The 20,860-nt window shown below is 45.9% G+C and overlaps 2 protein-coding genes across 7 annotated transcripts in view; one reads left to right on the forward strand and one right to left on the reverse strand.

Moving 5' to 3' along the window:
- Positions 1 to 105: 105 nt before the first annotated feature.
- Positions 106 to 16,269, forward strand: abhd14b (abhydrolase domain containing 14B). 6 transcript variants are annotated; one of them, XM_056272771.1, is made up of 5 exons: positions 712 to 740; positions 8,178 to 8,392; positions 8,485 to 8,726; positions 8,901 to 9,089; positions 15,636 to 16,269. In XM_056272771.1, the coding sequence occupies exons 1-4, from the start codon at positions 721 to 723 to the stop codon at positions 9,078 to 9,080; spliced, it is 657 nt and encodes a 218-aa protein (XP_056128746.1). In that variant the 5' UTR covers positions 712 to 720; the 3' UTR covers positions 9,081 to 9,089; positions 15,636 to 16,269. The 6 variants fall into 6 exon arrangements, with proteins under 6 accessions (XP_056128748.1, XP_056128746.1, XP_056128745.1 ...); XM_056272770.1 differs by lacking the exon at positions 15,636 to 16,269 and adding an exon at positions 9,787 to 11,035; XM_056272772.1 differs by lacking the exon at positions 15,636 to 16,269 and adding an exon at positions 9,302 to 9,715.
- cacna2d2a (calcium channel, voltage-dependent, alpha 2/delta subunit 2a) overlaps positions 13,723 to 20,860 on the reverse strand; it is a 238,121-nt gene continuing 230,983 nt past the window's right edge. The window contains exons 25-39 of the mRNA XM_056272768.1: positions 19,626 to 19,723; positions 18,964 to 19,054; positions 18,809 to 18,871; positions 18,484 to 18,587; positions 18,268 to 18,366; positions 17,927 to 18,018; positions 17,760 to 17,807; positions 17,553 to 17,624; positions 16,663 to 16,815; positions 16,482 to 16,534; positions 16,145 to 16,200; positions 15,638 to 15,761; positions 15,260 to 15,369; positions 14,920 to 15,002; positions 13,723 to 13,845 (exon numbers count right to left, since the gene is read on the reverse strand). Coding sequence (XP_056128743.1) covers positions 13,723 to 13,845; positions 14,920 to 15,002; positions 15,260 to 15,369; positions 15,638 to 15,761; positions 16,145 to 16,200; positions 16,482 to 16,534; positions 16,663 to 16,815; positions 17,553 to 17,624; positions 17,760 to 17,807; positions 17,927 to 18,018; positions 18,268 to 18,366; positions 18,484 to 18,587; positions 18,809 to 18,871; positions 18,964 to 19,054; positions 19,626 to 19,723 — 1,369 coding nt within the window. The remainder of the gene's footprint in view (positions 13,846 to 14,919; positions 15,003 to 15,259; positions 15,370 to 15,637; positions 15,762 to 16,144; positions 16,201 to 16,481; positions 16,535 to 16,662; positions 16,816 to 17,552; positions 17,625 to 17,759; positions 17,808 to 17,926; positions 18,019 to 18,267; positions 18,367 to 18,483; positions 18,588 to 18,808; positions 18,872 to 18,963; positions 19,055 to 19,625; positions 19,724 to 20,860) is intronic.

Genomic DNA, 20,860 nt, shown 5'->3' on the forward strand with positions numbered 1-20,860 from the left:
CTGCCAGAAGTAAACAATAGCAGTTCCCGTGATAACCGCTGGGCGTCAGTAGAGGGACGTACAAGAGACCTTACTTTTGATTTTTGATTTTTTTCCGGGTAAAAGCTCTCAGTAAGAAGAGAAACTGCTTTCCGGTTGTCAGGGCTGCAGCAGGATACCTTAACTTCTTTCACGACACATTGTTTTAACACATCTCTGACGGCCTGCCAGGTGAGGAACGCCTTCTCTATTTTAACCTCCCTGTCTTAGTTATGAGGTGTGGCGGCTGTGTGAGGTCTGTGTGATCTACCACAGCGCTGTAATGTGGACTGAAGAGGGTCCTCACACCAGACGCTCCCATCAGAGAAGAAGGTTATGCCGGTGCACGTTCACTAAACCCCTTTTTAAAGGGAAAACAAACAAGTGTACTTTTATTTCGCTTTAGCTGGACTTGCAAAAGGTAAATGGGAGAAAATGAACCGTACTTTTCGATTTATTTAATGGACCCCCCCCCCGAGGGTTGTAACATTATCCTGCAAACATTTCCTTAATTAGCTGCAAAAAACAAAAAAAAAACAAAAAAAACGAAAACAAAAACCAAACAAATGAACAAACCACATAGCAAGTCTACACGGACAATGGGGGCTCAGAGAAGTTAGGTTTATCTTTTAAGTGGTGAGGAACTTGTTTCTCCTGCGCACTGACACCAGTTACAAGAACTCACTGCAGCCTCCTTCAGTAATGAGAAGCTGCGACACCAGGTGAGTCAACAAAAACAAAACAACTCTATCGGTTCAAATGCGCATTTGCGGGACTTTTTGTTAAAATGTTCCGTTTATAGTCCGTGATTACGAAATTGGGTTATTACCTCTTCTTTCTTTTTTTTAACCGGCTTTCGTGTTTGTTTGCTTTACGCTACGTACAACCTGCATTTGCCCGTATGCCGGCTGAAAACGAAGCAGGCTCGCGACGTCACCGCGCCCGGACCCGGACACGCCCCCTCCGAATCCGTAGCTGGCGGCCGTTTCGCCGTATTTTGAGAGACGATGCGGTGAAACGTAAGTGACGTTAATCGGGGCATATCTGTTTTATTTGAGCTTGGACGGCACATTTTCAAAACTAGGTGTACTATTTTAGACGTCCAAATGTCGTCGGTTGTGAACGTACACACAAAACGAGCGACGACGTCTTTATGACCAAGATCGCTTCCCCCCCCCCCCGAGTAACACATGAAGTTCATTCATCCCTTCAGTATTTCTGCCTGATCTGATCTGCCACTGGTAAAGAGAAACAAGTCCAGATCTGGATTTATCTAAACTTTTATGGAGCAGCGAGTTGGCCCCCCGTGTGCGGTTACTCAACACTTCCGTGTATTACGTCATGCGTCTGCAGCTGACTCACTTGACCAAAACTTTATTGGTATTCGGCTCTTAAGCACGACGTCACGACGCACGACGCGACGTCACGTGTGGGCGGAGTTATACTTCCAGTGCCTTGGGGAATCTCACTGCATTATTTTCCACTCAAAACAATATGTCTGAGCCCGTAAATATATTTACATTAACGTCTTTTTTTAAAGACGAACCTCTCAGGGTGAAAAAGGGTCTCAATGCTTTCAATTCAGATAGAGTTGTGAACGTAAATGTTTCAGGGGGCATTATAAAAGGCAAGGTACAGGCTTCCATGAAACAGAAAGTTTATCAGGTTGAGGTGAGTGAGCTAACAGGGTTAGCTAGCGTTAGCTTGGTAATGTTGGGTATTCTGGCTTCTGATGTTATATCCCACGTTTACTGGCGATTCATAAGCCTTGGATAAAGACTGCCAGTGCTTTATTTTGTCGGTAGATAATTGTTTTCCGACGTTTGACTTGTTAAAATAACTCTGACGTTCTTGGATCCAAGGCTAGCTTTTCATGTGTCTAGCTCCAGAATGGCTATGATCGTACATACTGTAACGCTGTAAAGGTTTAATGAATTTAAAATACATATTAGGAATTAATGAAATATAGACTTACATGTAAGATCACAGCCATTTTAGGGCTACCATGTGTGCTACGATCTGTTTCTTATTAACGTTATAGGCCACGTTGGATACAGGTCAGCTGGGCACCAGGAAATATCTGGGCACCTTGATGTAAAATGTTCTATTTTGTCCAAAATGTTTGGAAACATGTAATATTAGAAGAATGGTCTTAACCACATGAACCCCAGCATTCATTTAGTCATCCTCAGACGAGTTTGCCAAGGGTTTTAATTAAATTTAATTAATCAAATTAATCAAATTTAAACCTTTGTGCGTATTTAAGGACTGTGGGGCACAACTCCTCACAGCTCTTGAACCATTCTTAGTCTGTTCCCTCCTAGACCAGTTTGCCATGTGTGACCCTACAGTAGCGCAAGGCTACAGACAACATAGCTCTCGGGATTCATGGGGTCACTCAAACCTCTCCACCACGTTAAGGTGATGGTTCGAGGAGAGCATAACATAATAACATAAAACACAAGACACTTAGTTAGAGCCCTGAAGGACTCTGTCCAACCATATGGGTTGGATAAGTGGTTAAGTAATGTAAAGTATACATGATGTGAACATGCACGGTACATCATTATCATTTAAATATGCAAATTTGCATATTTAAATGTTGTATTCATCATATGGTGATCCTCTTCTTTACGTTGACAGTAGTTTTTGCACTATGCATTTTGTTACCAATGTTGATGTTTTGCACTTTATACATTTTACAGTGACATTAGTTTTTGCACTATGCATTTTGTTACAAATGTGTTTTGATTAAAAAAATCAAGCAGTGTTCTTAATTCAGTATTACTTTATTAAAAGTATAAATACATGAATCTGATTCTGCTTACATTTATTCAAGTCATTTCATGCTATTTCTCGAAGAATTGGTGTTTGTAGGTTGGTAAGACACATGCACACTTTCAGTATTTTGTTTATGTTTTTAGTGAACTGATATGGGATATTGTCCAAAATGTTGAACAATTTCAACCTCTGAATGGAGCGCTCCACATGGATCCTAGCACTGGATATGAGTTTGTTTTTGTTAACTTCTTCTTGTGTGAACTGTCCATTAACAAGGAAAGACGGGATGTTGAGTGAAACCCCTTCTGGCAAGATGTCCCGGATTGTGAAGCCTTTATCTGCCATCACCATGTCTCCTGGGCGTAGATGATTGAGAACTCCAGAATCTAATGTAATAGCCTTGTCTGAGGCACTTCCACCATAATAGTCACTGACAAATGTTATCACTCCATTAGGAGCCACACCTATTAAGGCTTTGTGTGTGGTCCGTTTTTTGTACTGGCTCCATAAATGATTCTGTTTGTCAAGCCTCTCTGTCCTGGAGACTGCTAACTCTGTGCAATCGAGCACAATCCTACAGTTAGGAAACGGACGGAAACACTCTGGCAACGATGCCTGGTTCTTCTCTATGGAGGGGATGTTGTTCTCAAGCATACCAACATATAAAATGTCATACAGGGCACTGACAATGGTGATAAAAATGTTGGTAACTGTGACTGGTACTGCAATTAAACCTGGTTGCAAGGTCTTCATGACCAGAATTAAGTTTGAGCTTCATCAAAGTCAGTAGCAACTGATCGACTTGTGGCATAGACTGGACTGTCCAATTCGAATGATATTGTAGCTCAAACTTAGATAAGAGTGCTTCCAAAACCAGGACGGTAGCAACATCTGGTAAGCCAGTGAAATATTTTACTTTGACACGATTGGAAGATATTTGGCTGAAGGAAAAGGTCTGTTTTTGTTTCTCCAATTCTCTTTTCAATTTTTCATTCTCTCTTCTCAACATGTCAACCTCTATCTCTAGCAGCGCAACACTGTTAAAAGGGTTGTCTGAAGTACGAGGGGTGTCTGCGGTTGGGTTGTCTGAAGTACTAGGGGTGTCTGCGGTTGGGTTGTCTGAAGTACCAGGGGTGTCTGCGGTTGGGTTGTCTGAAGTATTAGGGGTGTCTGCGGTTGGGTTGTCTGAAGTATTAGGGGTGTCTGCGGTTGGGTTGTCTGAAGTACTAGGGGTGTCTGCGGTTGGGTTGTCTGAAGTATTAGGGGTGTCTGCGGTTGGGTTGTCTGAAGTACCAGGGGTGTCTGCGGTTGGGTTGTCTGAAGTATTAGGGGTGTCTGCGGTTGGGTTGTCTGAAGTATTAGGGGTGTCTGCGGTTGGGTTGTCTGAAGTACTAGGGGTGTCTGCGGTTGGGTTGTCTGAAGTACTAGGGGTGTCTGCGGTTGGGTTGTCTGAAGTACTAGGGGTGTCTGCGGTTGGGTTGTCTGAAGTATTAGGGGTGTCTGCGGTTGGGTTGTCTGAAGTATTAGGGGTGTCTGCGGTTGGGTTGTCTGAAGTACTAGGGGTGTCTGCGGTTGGGTTGTCTGAAGTACCAGGGGTGTCTGCGGTTGGGTTGTCTGAAGTATTAGGGGTGTCTGCGGTTGGGTTGTCTGAAGTACTAGGGGTGTCTGCGGTTGGGTTGTCTGAAGTACTAGGGGTGTCTGCGGTTGGGTTGTCTGAAGTACTAGGGGTCTCTGCGGTTGGGTTGTCTGAAGTACTAGGGGGCTCTGCGGTTGCAATGTCAGAATTTTGTAATTCAAGTTCATTTGTCCCTTCTTCACCACTGGGAGGGAGTGGTACTGTTTTTCTCTTCTTGTGTGGAAGGCTGAGGTGGCCTGGGAAAGTCTTCCCCTCGTTCCAAGCAAAACGTGATGGGCCAGCAGCTTTGCCATTTGGAAAATGCCAACTGCACACCCTTGAGCAGGGGCTTGGTGTAAAGCCATCACGCCTGTAAAAAAAAAAGAATGAGAGATTTAGAAATGATTGGCAATGAAAACTTGAAGCTGCATTGTAACTTATCGTCTGCCCTGATTTGAACAATTAAAGTGGCGTTCTTTAACTTTTTTCGATAAAAAATAAAGTTGATTTTGGTCAAGATTTACCACTATCTTTCACTGAAGGAGGTAACACTGTACTAATTCAGCCTATTTCCCATTCATGAAATCTTCAGCATCTGCTACAATGCCCATTTTTGTGTCTGTGTCTGGTTAGACACAGTCACAAACATGGGCATTGTAACAGATGGTGAAGGATTTGTGAATGGGAAATAGGCTAAATCAGTCCTCTGTTACCTCCTTCAGTGAAAGATAGTGGTAAATTGTGAACAAAATCAACTTTATTTTTTATCAAAAAAAGTTAAAGAATGCCACTTTAACCATCAATTATTTAAAACACAATTTCTATTGTGTTAACATACTCTACTGTAAAGATTGTATAATGATATTATACAAACAGTCTACCATACAGATTGGGCAAGTTATATTGTATTCACATACTATACAATACAGATTTTTTTTTGGGGGGGGGGGCAAATATTATAGCCTTTTCATAGCCTTTTCATAAAGGAAAGGTTACATAGTAAGGCTTTGGAATTAGATGTCAGTCTCCCTACAGAAACATTATTTTTTGTAGATATGAAGTTTCATTGTTTGATTTATATGGGAAAAGTCAGAAGTGAAACTCCTGTAACAAAACAGGCAGAAACAGCACATTCACCTGGACTATCTAACGTTATGTACCCCTGCTTATTCATGCATTTACTCCAAGTCTCTTTAATGATAATCCCCTTGAGATGCATCATCTCGTTTTAGATAATCATGGGCTAACAATGCATAGAATAATGCAGTTTTCCGAGTGTGTAGCTGACATAATGCTTGCTTACAGTAACTGTATGTCTTCACAGACAGGGTTGTAGTAGTAACAACATAAGTGGCTAACCGATGCTTGTTTACCCTCCACTACACTCTGATTAAAGCCTTATTGAGCAGAAAAACATATGGAAAAGCACATATATTGATCATCGCTTGTTGAATTAGCTAAAAATCTAAATACCTGTCTAGTATGTAACGTGGATTTCGGTAACAAGAGGGTAGCTACCGGTAGTAGCTAGTCTGCAGTGCAGGGTAGCTAGTCTGCACTTAGCACAAAAGTCGGCGCCAAACTTCGATTTTCAATGCATTTCTTCAATAGCAACTTACCGTATTAACTGCAGCCACCTCTTCTTATCTTTGTCTTTCGGAGGAAAGCGATAGAAAGACAGTTTGGTCTCAGTTTTACTCTCTGATCGATTTAAACAAAGGGGGACACAGCAGTGAGGCATATTGGAAGTCATCAAACTGGCGCTACGTGTAATCTGATGGCACTGGCGCATATTATGCGCGATTTTAAGAGGAATCTTTTCGACCTTGTTCAGTTACCAAATGTACAAGAACTAAAGTCATACCAAAGGTAAGTATTGTAAGGGCTAATTTTGTAAAAGCCTTTTTCCCAGCTGCTGTCAAGAGATGGAAGAGCAGGGTCACAGATCACGACACTGAAACCCAAGAAGTGCAGGGACGTGTTTAGAGAAAACACTAGTTCGGCCCAACACCGTTTAGTCAAGTGAAAAAGTTCAGTTTACCATTAGGATAAATCACCCTGTAATGCAATTTTCAGAAGATAATTTTGTTTTGTCATAATGCTGTTTTATGACAAAACAAAATGACCTTCTGAAAATTGCAATACAGGCTGGTTTATCCTAAATTGTCTCGATAATTTTGTTTTGTCATGTGCTGTTTTAGGGCAGCACGGTGGCACAGTGGTCAGCGCAGTCGCCTCACAGCAAGAAGGTCCTGGGTTCGAGCCCCGGGGTAGTCCAACCTTGGGGGTCGTCCTGGGTCGTCGTCGTCTGTGTGGAGTTTGCATGTTCTCCCCGTGTCTGCGTGGGTTTCCTCAGGGTGCTCTGGTTTCCTCCCACAGTCCAAAAACATGTAGGTCAGGTGAATCGGCTGTACTAAATTGTCCCTAGGTATGAATGTGTTTGGGCCCTGTGTGATGGCTTGGCGGCCTGTCCAGGGTGTCTCCCCGCCTGCCGCCCAATGACTTGCAGGGATAGGCTCCAGCATCCCTGCGACCCTGAGAGCAGGATAAGTGGTTCGGATAATGGATGGATAATGCTGTTTTAGTAAGTGAAAAAGACGAGGCTGCCGTTAAAAAATTAATATTTTCAGGGCTTTTAGCACCTTGTCACAGATGTTTAGGAAACCTGTGTTCAGAGGAGCTGCTTGTCATTTTTTTGCTTTCAGAGTTGATGTTTTCACCCATAATTGGACGTACTACATTGAAAGAAATAAACATTTATGCTGCACCTCTGCCTTGGTGTTATTACCGCCACAGGGCCAAGGGCCCCCTCCATATTAAGTGAGCGTTATTACAAAAGTTGTTAATGTAAATGGTTTCTGAACGCTGTCGTATGCTGATTAAGTTTAATTTTGCTGTCTTCAGCACTCTGAAGAGAACCCGAACCCTGCTGCAAGACTTAAACTACTCCATAACGGTCCACACACCTCTGTATTGGTACTCTGACATGATGCACGTCTGTAAGGCTCATGTTTAGCATGTGGGTTTGTTGTCTACGTGTTCATTTACTCTTTTTCACAGTAAGGGTGGAGCTCTGCAGAAATGGCTCAATAAAAAAATGCCTTTTTAACACGCCTTCAAGAAAAAGGCGCGCACGGCTCTCCGAGTTGTTCGACGTTTGGGGGACAATACGATGTATATATGAAATGGATATGTTATTCTTTAACAAGTGGGGGTTGGGGGAAGTTGGCGGTGGGTTCAGAGTGAAATTTGCTTGATGCCTAAAGAGGCGGTTGAATCGACGCGTGTTCAACCATCCATGTCAGGTAAACTTTCACAACAGCCCCTCCGTCACAGATGCCACATCAACCTCCCTTCCACATCATTTGGTCGACGTTATAGGCTGATGCTTGTACTTTAAATTAAACTTTGACTTAATATTCTATTAGTGTGTACATTTTTAGTTGATGACGTTATAGTTATATTAAAAAAAAAAGTTATGGGCCCTCGGGCTTGATCATACCAGGCATCTCAGAGTACTCTCGTGTCTTTAAATTGGACCATGAAAGACGAGTAGCGGTTTCCAGTGACGGGTTTTAATCTCTAATAATTGAGATTAGCTGAGATTTGGGTGACCTTTGGATGTCGTTGGCCCTCAGCGGGTTCTCCTATAAAGCATCACAGGCGTACATCACCTGCATATGACGTCACATGATGACGATGTGTTGTGATTACAGGGTTAACCAGCTTGTGTTTTACATCCCCCCATCCTTTCCTTGTTCAGGATGTCAGCTGTTCACATTACGGAGGGGCTTTTGAACGTGGAGTCCATCGAAGCGCCGCTCTTTTACCGAAAAAGTGAACCCGCCTCGGGGGACGTTCGGCGGTCAGTCCTGCTCCTTCACGGCATCCGTTTCTCCTCAAAGGAGTGGCTCACCATTGGCACCCTGGAGACACTGGCCAAAGCGGGGTGCCGCACAGTAGCCGTCGACCTCCCAGGTTAGTCTGTACCGAACATCCGCACCGTGCGCACGGTCCCGTCCCTCACCACAAGCTTGTATTCATCCGCCTTTTGCTCTTACCGTCCTCAGGTCTGGGTGGCTCGTCCTCGGCGCAGGCCCCGGCAGCGGTGGGAGAACTGGCCCCAGCAGGGTTCCTCAAGGAGGTGTGTGAGGTGCTGGGTCTCAGCCCAGTGGTGGTGGTCAGCCCCTCGCTCAGCGGCATGTACTCCCTTCCCTTCCTCCTCCAGCACCAGGCACTGATACAGGCCTACATCCCCGTCGCGCCGATATGCACTGAGAAGTTCACTGCAGAGCAGTACCAAAGCGTGAAGGTGCGTCTGTGTACCAACGGGGTTTGGCACTACTTCGTATTGCTCTTTAAGTGCCCCTCTCGCCAGCGTAAGCGAGTTTTGCTGTACCTATGCCACTTTTTTTTCTCCAACATGCAACTGTAGTATCACATGTAATTATGTAGGGGTGTGTGTGTGTCCTGCTTTCCCCTCCAGACTCCCACTCTGATCGTGTACGGTGACCAGGACACACAGCTGGGCGAGGTGTCCCTCAGCAACTTGAGCGGTCTGGCTAATCATAAGGTGGTGGTGATGGAGGGGGCAGGACACGCCTGCTACCTGAACGACCCCGCCGCTTGGCACAAAGCCCTGACCGGCTTCCTCGACACGCTGTGAAGCAGTTCGGTGGGTTTAAATCGCGTCGTTATCACTTACCGGGGGCAAAGGCAGATTTCACACACCTTGCCCTCATATTGCCGCTATCGCACCGCCACTCAGTAGCAACTTGGTGGCGCTCTGCACCGTCGAAACTTGTGGAGGAATTCTGAATTTTTGCGTCGTTCATGACAAAATTGCATCCATTCATCCATGATCTGAACCGCTTATCCTGCTGTCAGGGTGGCGGGGATGCTGGAGCCTGGCCCAGCAGCCACTGGGCGGCAGGAGGCGAGACACCCTGGCCAGGCCGCAAAATTGCACTTCTTTTGAATGTTGGTTTTCTTCTGACGGTGATGAGAGAAGAACATGAAGGTTTTAAAGTAGTGTATGATGTGATTTTATGTGATTTTTTTTTTAGTATTATTGTAAACGGTTGGGATTTTTTTCTTCCAAAGGGGGCCAATCTTTCCTCGTTTAATCATCTTATCAAAACGGGTTACATCCTTCAGTACTTTGTATTATTCCCATACTTGATAAAGCACAGCGACGTCTGTCTCATCAAACGGCAAATGAAAACACTTCACGCTGAAATGAAGTGAAAAATATGAACATTATTTAATAACTGATTCTCTGTAATAAACAATTTGAAAATATTTTACAAGGAGTCACAGACACAATATTTTACAAATTTTGCCCTCTTCTTTTTTTCTTTTCTTTTTTTTAGCTTCATCTGTACAAAAGAATGGAGCGACATTGACCAATGCCCAAAAAGAAGGAGCTTTAATCTTCCACGCACACAAACATTCATACTCACACACACACAAGAAATGACCAAAAATAATGATAACAATAAAAAAAAACAAACATTTGACTTCAGATTTCAGACTTATCAGCAGTGCTGTACTCCTTTTTTTTCTCTCCGTTTTTTTTATTTTTTAACTTCACTTGAAATTAGACTGATCTTATTTTTTTGTGGTTGCTTTTTTTTCTCCACACATTTGTCAAACATGGTCACATAGCACCAGACTACAGACTACAGAATCACATACACACGTGTCTTCCCCACAGAGACGCTTCCCCACAGAGACGGCCCGGGTCAGGGAGTCGGGAGGAAATGGGGGGGGGGGGACACACCCCCTCCGGCTTTTTTTCTTTTTTAGGGCTGGTCCTAAAAAGCAGACCCCCCCCTCCCTCTCATCCAAAGCCATCCCATTTTTCTTTTTTCCCCCTTTTTTTTTTTTGGCAAAAGTAAAATTCTCAAACCACAAGAAAAAAAAACAAAAACAGACGTGTGCCCCCTCAGATCACTTTGGTGCTTCCTGTTGGGACACACACATGGACGCCACTGTGATTCCTCTCCGGCCTTCTGTTTGACACGGTCCCGTGCTGCTCTGTGGAGACCCACTCCCTGAGCTTGCCTCTGACACCCTTCGGGGTTCATCACACTCGAAATAAATGCCCGGCAAGTCCTTGGCTTTCTTCTGGCTAGTACTAACCCCCCCACCCCCTTATATGTGCGTTGTGCATCAAGTGTTGGTGCAGGCATCCATATGTGTGCATGGGCCTATAAACATGCGTGTGTGTGATACTGTATATGTAAATGTGCAGAGCCAGGATAAGAGAGGAAGTCACAGGGGGTACATTTCCACAGGCAACTTTAGCATTCCTTAACAGACAGTGGGAATAGGGATGGACAGAGAGACTGAATGGCACAGGACAGAGACAAGCCCATGCCAGGATAGAGCACAGCAGGGCTGCATCGGGCATTAAATGACTGCCCCACGAGAAATACTGCAAGACGTCAATCGCAACCGCTGATCCTCAATGTCAGCTCGGTTAACCGTCTCTTATAAATGAACTTTTTTTATTTTTTTCAAGCCACATTTTTTGTGTGTGCGTGTGCTGCAGCTACTATGCCAGCATGTTTGTCTTGCCAGAATGTGTACTTAAAACGTAAGACTGTAGTGGGACACTGCCCACCTGAGAAACACGCCGAGGCTGGGGGGGGGGCAAAATCAAGGACAGAGGCTTTTTAATTTACCCCCCCCCCACCCCCGCTCTTTAAGCGTCGCTCAAACAGGCAGTAATGAAGAAGTGGCGGTCCCAAGACGTCAGAACTACAGCTCGCCACATCATCAACCCGGGAACACCACAAGCCCGGAAGAGCTCATATACCGGGAGCGCTTTAGACGCGTGCGTGCGTGTGCGTGCACATAACAGAGATAGGACGAGGAAGAAGAGAGTGCGCGTGTGAGAGGAAACGACGGAGTTGGCGCTCCGCACTGTGAAACACTATAAGGCATTTAATTAAAGAGGCTTCGTGACTAAAACGCCGACATTCTTTCGGACACCTCGGGTGTGTAAAGGGGGCGTACGCCTTGCTCAGGAATGTCACGAAGCAAGCTGATCGATTATTAAAGATGGGTCGATTTTATTTTTTTCCCAACGTTTTCGGAAAATCCCTTCTTTTTTTCCCCTTCCCTTCTTCTCCGTAACACTTGGCCCGTTGCAATATAGGACAGCGGGTAACAGCCGCGCAGCTGCAGCCGCCCCTCCGCGACGTGCCGCTCCGGTAAAAGACGCTCCCTGTGAGGGCTCAACGCAAACGAACGTACATCCATACACACGCAAACACAAACACGCGTACGACTCAGGCAGAAACGCAGCTATAGCGGTTGGTTGGCCCTACAAACGCTCTACGGCCAGAGGAGTCGCTGTATACTGATAGTGCGCCATAGCTGTATACATGGCTTCGTAAAGGAACGGTAGAGTAACTCCATAATGGTGGCAGTCATGTAGCTCTGGAGTGGCACAGGCGACCACAGCTAAGTAGGCGACTACGTTAAAAGCCGGAGCCGGTCGGGCGGCTCGGTGTGAAGCTCCGTCTATAGCCGGCGGGTCAGCTGCAGCGGGATCCCGCGTCACCCAAAGCTGGTCCGACGGCTGCTCTATAAAGGTACTGTACAGCAGCTCTACTGGACACAGCCGACGCCTTTCCAAAACAAAGTGCATCAAGGCACTATGAAACAAGAGAGCGGCTCCTAAACATGGGAGTCTAAATGACATTTCACCTCATATTGATCAAATGACGTATACTATAACAGATTACACCCAGACCGCAACGTGATCACCATATTTAGTGGCCTCTGCTGCACTTTTGTTTTGTCGGAAAAAAATGTAAAGCCCCCTATCCCCCAGCAGCGAATGGTCTGAAGTTAGTTAGAACAGCATCAGTCGAAGGTAATACAAGCTAGAAGTCGGCCGAAACCCGCCTGAAACTACTTATGAGACGATCATGAGGCAGAGATACGTAACCGGCGCGTCCGTTGTGACTACAGAAGGACCGCACATACAAGTCGTGATGAGGGGACGTTAGTGGAGGTCACCGCGGGGGGAGGGGGATGGTCGCACGGGGTGAAGTTTCACATGAGAGAGAGAGAGCGCGCGAGGGTTTATCCACCGAGTCCAGACCGGAGGTCAGGATGGCCCGCTGAGCATCGAGGAGGAGACCTACCACCCACCGCTGAAAACCCTCATCCAAATGTGCAGTGAGCGAATACTGGTTCACATCTAACAGCGGTGCCACGGGTCCTCGCCATGCTTCCTCGAGAGTGCAGGCCGGACAGCACTTATATCAAAAAATCAGATAAAACAGGGGAAACGTACGACAGGAGAGATTACTGCCGTGTTCCCAATAAACCTAACAGGACATTTTCTGACAGGCTTCCATCTCGGACTCAAAACCATGGCCGTACAAAGTGAACCAGTATTCGGCTCAGACTCGATCTCCACCGCCTGCAGTTGAATTTACTCTAAACCAGAAGCCTGTTTTCCTCTAAGTGATTTGGCTATAAAAATAAGACCACATGAAAGTTTATCTCATTTTGGCAAGAAGTAGATATAGTGCATAAAGTAACTGACGTACCATTGGGCGATCGCTAACGGCTTTTTTTTTCAAACAATAACCTAAATGTTTTTGAGTCCGCGTCACATCAGCAGTTTACACTTGACGTTTTGTACATTTGAAAGCCCCCCCCCCCCATCGTATTCTCTTTATGGTATCTATAACTAGCTGAATGGTCCGTAACACCCCCCCGCGGGAGAGGCAAACGACAGAGCGGCGAAACTCTGCGATGGAGGAGCGGGAAAGGAGCCCGAGTCTCACCATCTGTCTGACGTACAGAGGCAAAAGGTGGACGGTCCACCCCCCCCCCACCCCACCTCGACTCTCCGGTCCATGTGTGGTAGGAGGTCTGCCACAAGTAGAGCTACCCTTCCTCTCCTCTCCTTCTCTGGACGGGGGGGTGGAGATGGCAGGGTTGAACTTTTTTTTTCTTCCACTTTCTTTTCTGACATCGCCTCTGATGATCCAGGTGGTCCGGCGCCACCTGCTCTTCCCACAGATGAAGTAAATTGGCTGAGGACGCAAACGTCCGACAGTTAATCACTAAGCAACGAGAGCTGAAGCGAACTGGGCGGTGCAGTACTCAGGGCTTCCAACTTGCCACGATGGGAAGTCCTGTTATTACCTATGACTATAGCAGGAACAGGACATGGGGGTGTTAAGGTGTGGGAAGGCTGGGGTTGGGGTGGGGGTTAGGATGGGGTGGGGGGGAGAAGCTCGGTAGGGATGTGAGGAGGATGTGAGGGGAGTGAGGATTTAAGGTAGCAGAGACAAAATATGTGGACTGGCGACCGGGTAGAGCAGAAGCAGCTGAAGGGCCAGCAGGGCGTAGAAGGAGGGGCGGAGGGAGTGGCCCCGTCCACAGTCGGACGTGTTCTCCTGCAGAGGGGAGAGAACGTCAGTTTTTAATAACACACTGACAGTCATGGACTCCTTTGCTTTTTCCGAGCGTCGACACGTCTGTGGTGCTCTTGATGCTTTATTTTGTACATGTGAAATAACCTCCTGAATTTGGCGTTCAGCTCACTCACAACCCTTTGGGGAGTTAGAACCCTCCCTCCAAAAATGTTTGAGACAGAGCATCTAAAATATATATTTTGTTGTTAAGTCATTAAAGAGTTTACGGTTTTGAAATTAATGTTATAATGCTCATTGGTAAGAAAATGGGCGAAATACATGTTTTTCTGCACCCCCAACACTACTCTCTCTCAGCATGTCGGGGGGGGGGGATGGGGTACCCCCCCCCTTTTCTTCCCAATTGTACTTGGCCAATTACCCCACTCTTCCGAGCCGTCGTGGTCACTGCTCCGCCCCCTCTGCCGATCCGGGAGGGCTGCAGACTACCACAAGTCTCCTCCAATACATGTGGAGTCGCCAGCCACTTCTTTTCACCTGACAGTGAGGAGTTTCACCAGGGGAGACGTAGCACGTGGGAGGGTCACGCTATTCCCCCCAGTCCCTCCCCCCCGAACAGGCGCCCCGACCGACCAGAGGGGGTGCTAGTGCCGCGATCAGGACACATACCCACATCCGGCTTCCCACCTGCAGACACGGCCAATTGTGTCTGTAGGGGCGCCCGACCAAGCCGGAGGTAACACAGGGATTTGAACCGGCGATCCCCATGTTGGTAGGCAGCGGAATAGACCACTACACTACCTGGACGCCTGTTTATGGAGCAATTCTGATCCAGACACCAATTTTACTGTTAGAAATGTAGGCTACTGTTAGATTATGTACAAAATAAATCTGATGTTAATTCGAGTTTGCCAGTATCGCTTCATACTTTATTAATAATTTTTTCTTGTTATTATTATTATTATTATATATTTGATGGACATGCGTATTAGCTGTGGTTTCCATTTCATAACTTGCCAAGGGAGTAACTGTTGAAACACTCAATTTGCATTTATTTGAATGTTTGTGCCTGTTGGGGTGTGTGTGTGTGAGTCTTACAGCACGATTATTGTCAAAGCAGGTGGAGGGCCCTTTTCGATACCGAGCCATGCTCATGTCTTTACAGGGGTTATCGTCCTTGTCTGAAAACCACGCAGTCAAAGAGAATTATATTCACTTGAACTGGCCTCATCCATTCTCTGTGATGACTTCACTTTACAGCCAAGAGCTGCTCCATCTTGTAAAAGTTAACAACTAATAATAACTCACACCGTGGATAACAACAACCTTGAAGTGAAATTTTTTTTTTTTTAAAGTTGCCAAAGTTTTCAACCTAAAGGAGACGGAGCATAGGGAAGTGGCTTCCCTGCAGGCTGACATGCGTTTGGAGAAAGGATACACTCCTCCTCCTCCTGGGACAGCTTCTCTATCTCACACGTGTTGCAGGGCATCTTCTCCGCCACCACAAACAGCAGGTTGGTGTTGTTTATCCTCTTGGCGTGAATCAGCCTGCAGAAAGATGTGACTTTGTCAACAAGTCGCCCCCCGCCTCCACCCTCTTACGTCACAAGCTCATTCGCTAATGGAGCCGCTCACTTCACGGGGCAGTCCTGTAAGCCTCATTTAGCCTACGATATCACCACTTCATTTACTGTTATATACCACTGGATCATCAGCAAGCTCTGGCACGGCAGTACAGCTAATACAGCCTCTTCCACACTGTGTGTGTGTGTGTGTGTGTGTGTGTGTGTGTGTGTATTTTCTAATGTAAGCAGACCTGGAGCAGTTGCCACAGTCTTGCAGGACGTTGTAGGAGCTGCTGATATCACTGAAGTAAAACTGGGTCTGGATCATCACACAGCTCCTTTCCCTGGAGTCCATCCCGTCTGCCTCCACCTCATCTACAGAATTGTAAATGCACACAGACAGAAAAGATCACAGATTATATCTATGCCAACACATAACCCGATGACGGCTGCAACTATTCTTTAATTCCGGTGGCTGTTTCCGTTGTTCTTGGATCACTTTATCTGTGCTGCCGCTCCATCTCTGTGCATTTTGTATACATATTTTTGCAGGGATACAACTGGCTGTATCGATATGGTGAGTGTATTTGTAGCCAAGGACATCAGTCATAGGAACTTACTTTATATTCACGCTTCTATAATTTGTGAGTGCAGTGTAGGGTAGATTTACATTATTGGAAGTTAAATCAATGTTCCCTGGACTTAAAATGCATGCATGCAGACATTCAGCCATAATTCAGTGAAACATGTATATGCACCTGTGATGAACCAGCTGTGGTAGGTCATCCCATATATGAGCTGCTGGAACAAGGACCTGGGAGAGAATCACACAGTGAATCCATCATCAGTTCACATATGATGACTGAACTGATGCGTCATGTAAGGAAACTTAATAGCAAGAAGTATGCTGCTTCAGTCGTCACTATTTACTGCACTATTTATAGCAGGAAGTATGCTGCTTCACTTCACTATTTACTGCACCATTTATAGCAGGAAGTATGCTGCTTCACTTCACTATTTACTGCACTATTTATAGCAAGAAGTATGCTGCTTCAGTCGTCACTATTTACTGTATGACAAATGGAGTTCCTTTACCATGCCGCTGCCGATGTCCACCAAGCCAGGTTCACAAAGTCTGCAATGGAGGGCTGTAGACACGGAGAAGTGATGGGAAAAAATATGAAGCAAATTCCCATGTGAGTACAACTCAATAAATGACTGCCATCCATCCATTTGTCCATTGAATCCATTCCAGGAATGATTGTGATGGTCTTACCACAAACGCTCCTCTGGGTGCAGCCCCGGTGTTGCTGCTGGGTATGGGATCACACACAGACTGGTAGTCAAAAGACTGCTTGCGATTGTAGAAGGAGTTGTTGTACAAGGCATACATCAGGTAGGGCTCCACATCGCTGAAGAACATGCCCGCCTTTGGAGGGCAGGGAAACATTGCTTTAGCTGTGTGCAGTGACTCTCAAAAACATTCATTCATTAATTTTCCAAACCGCTTATCCTGCTCTCAGGGTCGCGGGATGCCGGAGTCTATTTCAGCAGTCACCGGGCGGCAGGCGGGGAGACACCCTGGACAGGCCACCAGTCCATCACAGGGCTGACACATTCACACCTAGGGACAATTTAGTACGGCCGATTCACCTGACCTACATGTCTTTGGACTGTGGGAGGAAACCAGAGCAACCGGAGGAAACCCACACAGACACGGGGAGAACATGTAAACTCCACACAGAGGACGACCCGGGACGACCCCAGGACCTTCTATTAGCTATTAATTAAAAATATTAATATTATTAATAATTAATATCAACTCTATTGGCTAATTAATGATTACTAATGAATTATTATTATTACTAATTATTCTATTACAACTACTACTACTACTACTTTCGGCTGTTCCCATTAGGGGTCGCCACAGTGGATCATCCGTTTCCATTTCTTCCTGTCCTCTGCATCTTCCTCTGTCACTATTAGTAATAATTATACAATTTTTTAATTATATTTTTATAAAATATTTATGTTATATTTAAAATATTTGTATAAAAATATAATTATTACATAATTATTTATATATATATATATATATAATTATTATTACTAATTACTAATTAGCTAATTCCTAGTTATTAATTAGGAATTAACTATTAATGTCACCTTGTTCCAGTCATCTTTCTGATTTGACATGATCAGGAATCCGCCATCATCTATCAAATAACACAGGAGATCCTGCCAAGAGAAGATCAGATGAATGTTTGGACGAGACGACTGCTACAAATGTAAAAAGAAACAGAGCAAACACGGTACAATACTTCACCGAACAAACGCAGCGGATTCAAAATGACATGAAATGACTCATCTTACATCACTGTTGGCTTCACAGTCCATCTCACAGCCACTGTTTGGTCCACACTGCAACACACGAATGATGCTCTTAACATCACACAGTGTACATACTGGTATGAACAGTTCAAGTTTGGATACTCCCTCCATTAAAATGTAGTGTTTTTTTGTAGTTCTTGATACGTTACCGTGTTTGAGCCTTGACGGTTGTCGGTATGATTGCTGGCAAGAATCTTGAACTTGTCCACCCAGGCTTCGAGGTCAAGTTTCACTCCGACGACTGACAAAAGTGGGGGATAAGGGTTCGGACATCCAGAGAGAAGAGCGTAAGAATGACGACAAAGACCGAACCCCACACACACTCACACACACATTCACATACCGTGTCCATGCGTGAATTCACAGAATAACGCAGTGAGAGAAAACACACAAAAACACATTGTTTGCGTTCTTGTGAAGTGTCTCATTTACGAGGTACCAGTTCCCATATTCGAGAAAAGCTCCTTCTTTTTTCCAAAAGGGGGCACACCTGCTGGCTTGATGGTCTTCCCCCCTACTGTGATCTCCACAGCGGTGCTGACCAGGACCCCTATGGTGTCATTCTCTGGGTTCAGCAGCTCATCCCTTGCTGTTGGGGGGAGACAAACAGGGCAGCAAGACGCGGGGGTGAGGAACAAAGAGCAACAGCATGGTATGGCGCTACGGCAGCTATACAGCCGGGTGCTGAGCGCGCTGCATCACTCACCTGTTCGATAAGGCGCTCGGAAGATGTAGCCCTTGTTATCCAGACTGCGGCGGTAATAGCTGGCATTAAACGGCTCGGGGTCCTCCTCCCAGGTCTCTGCAGCCCTGATATTTAAGACGGTGGACAGGGTCAGGACACGGGGGTAGTAAATGTGTGATGTTCAGCGAGCCAGCCTGCTCGCAGCTACTCGAGACCGTTTGTGAGCCATTTAAAACGTCACAGCTTACCATTTCGGAAACAAAGCGAAAAGCCACGGCGGTGCTATTGAGCCGCGGGAGGTGAGTCTGGCAAACAAACACACCACCTTGATGAGAAATAAACTCACTTGTTTGGAAACACTCGAGTGATGCCACCATCTGTCGCAGCAAACACCGCCAAAAACCCATACCTGCACGTTAGAAAGAGGTGATTTAGGGAAGGAGACATGCTTGCATACTGAACGTGAACCACAGTTTCCCCGGACTGACTGGTGCTACTCACGTATTCAAGTCTTTGTTCTTCCACACTTTCTCCACCAGTTGTCTGATGATGCCAGTGTCCAGAATCAGGTTGTGAAGCAGCAGATTGTCACCTAGGTAGCGTAGATCACGAAGCAAGGATGAGCAGGATATCACGGTCAACTACATTAGATATTGATGTCCTGCCCTGATCTCTTGGCCTCCCTTTTTTTGGGGGGGGGGGTTTTCTCCCCAATTGTACCTGGCCAACCACCCCACTCTCTGAGCCGTCCCGGTCGCTGCTCCACCCCCCTCTGCCGATCCGGGGAGGGCTGCAGACTACCACATGCCTCCTCCGATACATGTGGAGTCGCTAGCTGCTTCTTTTCACCTGACGGTGAGGAGTTTCGCCAGGGGGACGTAGCGCATGGGGGGGGTCACGCCATTCACCCCAGTCCCCCCCTCCACGAACAGGCACACCCTGACCGACCAGAGGAGGCGCTAGTGCAGCAACCAGGACACACACCCACATCCGGCCTCCCATTCGCAGACACGGCCAATTTTGTCTGTAGGGACGCCTGACCAAGCCGGAGGTAACACGGGGATTCGAACTGGCGATCCCCGTGTTGGAAGGCAACAGAATAGGTCTCCTTTGACCAGACAGCATCAGAAAATGAATATATGTATATAAAGGGAGAAGCTTACATTGTTTGGAGTCGGGTGTCACCTTTTCCATGAGGGCAATGAAGTTCAACAGGAACTCGGTGTTGTTGTTGGACAGTTCAAGATCATTGCAGTATTCTCTAAGGAGAGCAAACATCGTATTTAAGCTCTGGCAGAAAAGGTGAAAACAAGCACACATGTTGAACGTTTACTCTCCCTCTTGCCTTACCCATCCCTTATACAGGGATGGGACACCACTCGGAGATGCATGAGCCCATGTGCAAGTTCCACGCACACTCTTTCATGAAGCATGCATGTCCTTAGGGTTTCATATCCCAATATGCTGACAAGGCCATCAGTCAAAGGGAAATATCAATTGGACTGCTGAGCACAGCACAGGCAGCACAATGATGGAGAGTTTGTTAGTTCTTGGAAAAAAAAAGGCTTACGGCTCAGGGCCGTAAGGGTACAAGGACAAAAGAGCACATGCAAGGAGGGTTTCTTTCATGTTTTTCAAAGATCACAGTATCTGGGAGTCATAATGTATACAGTACACTTATTTCATTCTTAAAGTTGCATAAAACACAAAACATACAGTGGCGAAAATAATTATTTGACCCCTTGCTGATTTTGTAAGTTTGCCCACTTACAACGAGTGCAACAGTCTACAATTTTAAGCGTAGGTTCATTTTAACAGTGAGAGACAGAATATGACCAAAAAAAGTGGAATAAGACGTTGTATGAATTTTATGAATTTATTTGCATATTTTTGGTCCAAAATAAATATTTGAACCCCTGGACAAACACTATGTTAATATTTAGTAGAAAAGCCATTATTGGCCAGCACAGATGTCAAACGGTTTTTATAGTTTCTGACAAGGTTTGTGCACATTTCGGCAGGGATGTTGGCCCACTCCTCCCTGCAGACAAGCTCCAAATCGTTCAGGTTTCGAGGCTGTCGCATGGCAACCGAATTTTAAGCTCCCTCCAAAGATTTTCGATTGGATTCAGGTCTGGAGACTGGCTAGGCCATTCCAGAAGCTTGATGTGCTTCTTCTTCAGCCACTCTTTGGTTGCTTTGGCGGTGTGCTTTGGGTCGTTGTCGTGTTGGAACACCCATCCACGACCCATCTTCAGTGCTCTCACTGAGGGAAGGAGGTGTTGGTCCAGAATTCCACGGTACATGGCCCCGCCCATCCTCCCCTCAATGTGATGGAGTTGTCCTGTCCCCTTGGCTGAAAATCACCCCCAAAGCATGATGTTGCCACCCCCATGCT

This window comes from Lampris incognitus, chromosome 2, assembly GCF_029633865.1.
Source record: "Lampris incognitus isolate fLamInc1 chromosome 2, fLamInc1.hap2, whole genome shotgun sequence".
NCBI classification, from domain to species: Eukaryota; Metazoa; Chordata; class Actinopteri; order Lampriformes; family Lampridae; genus Lampris; species Lampris incognitus.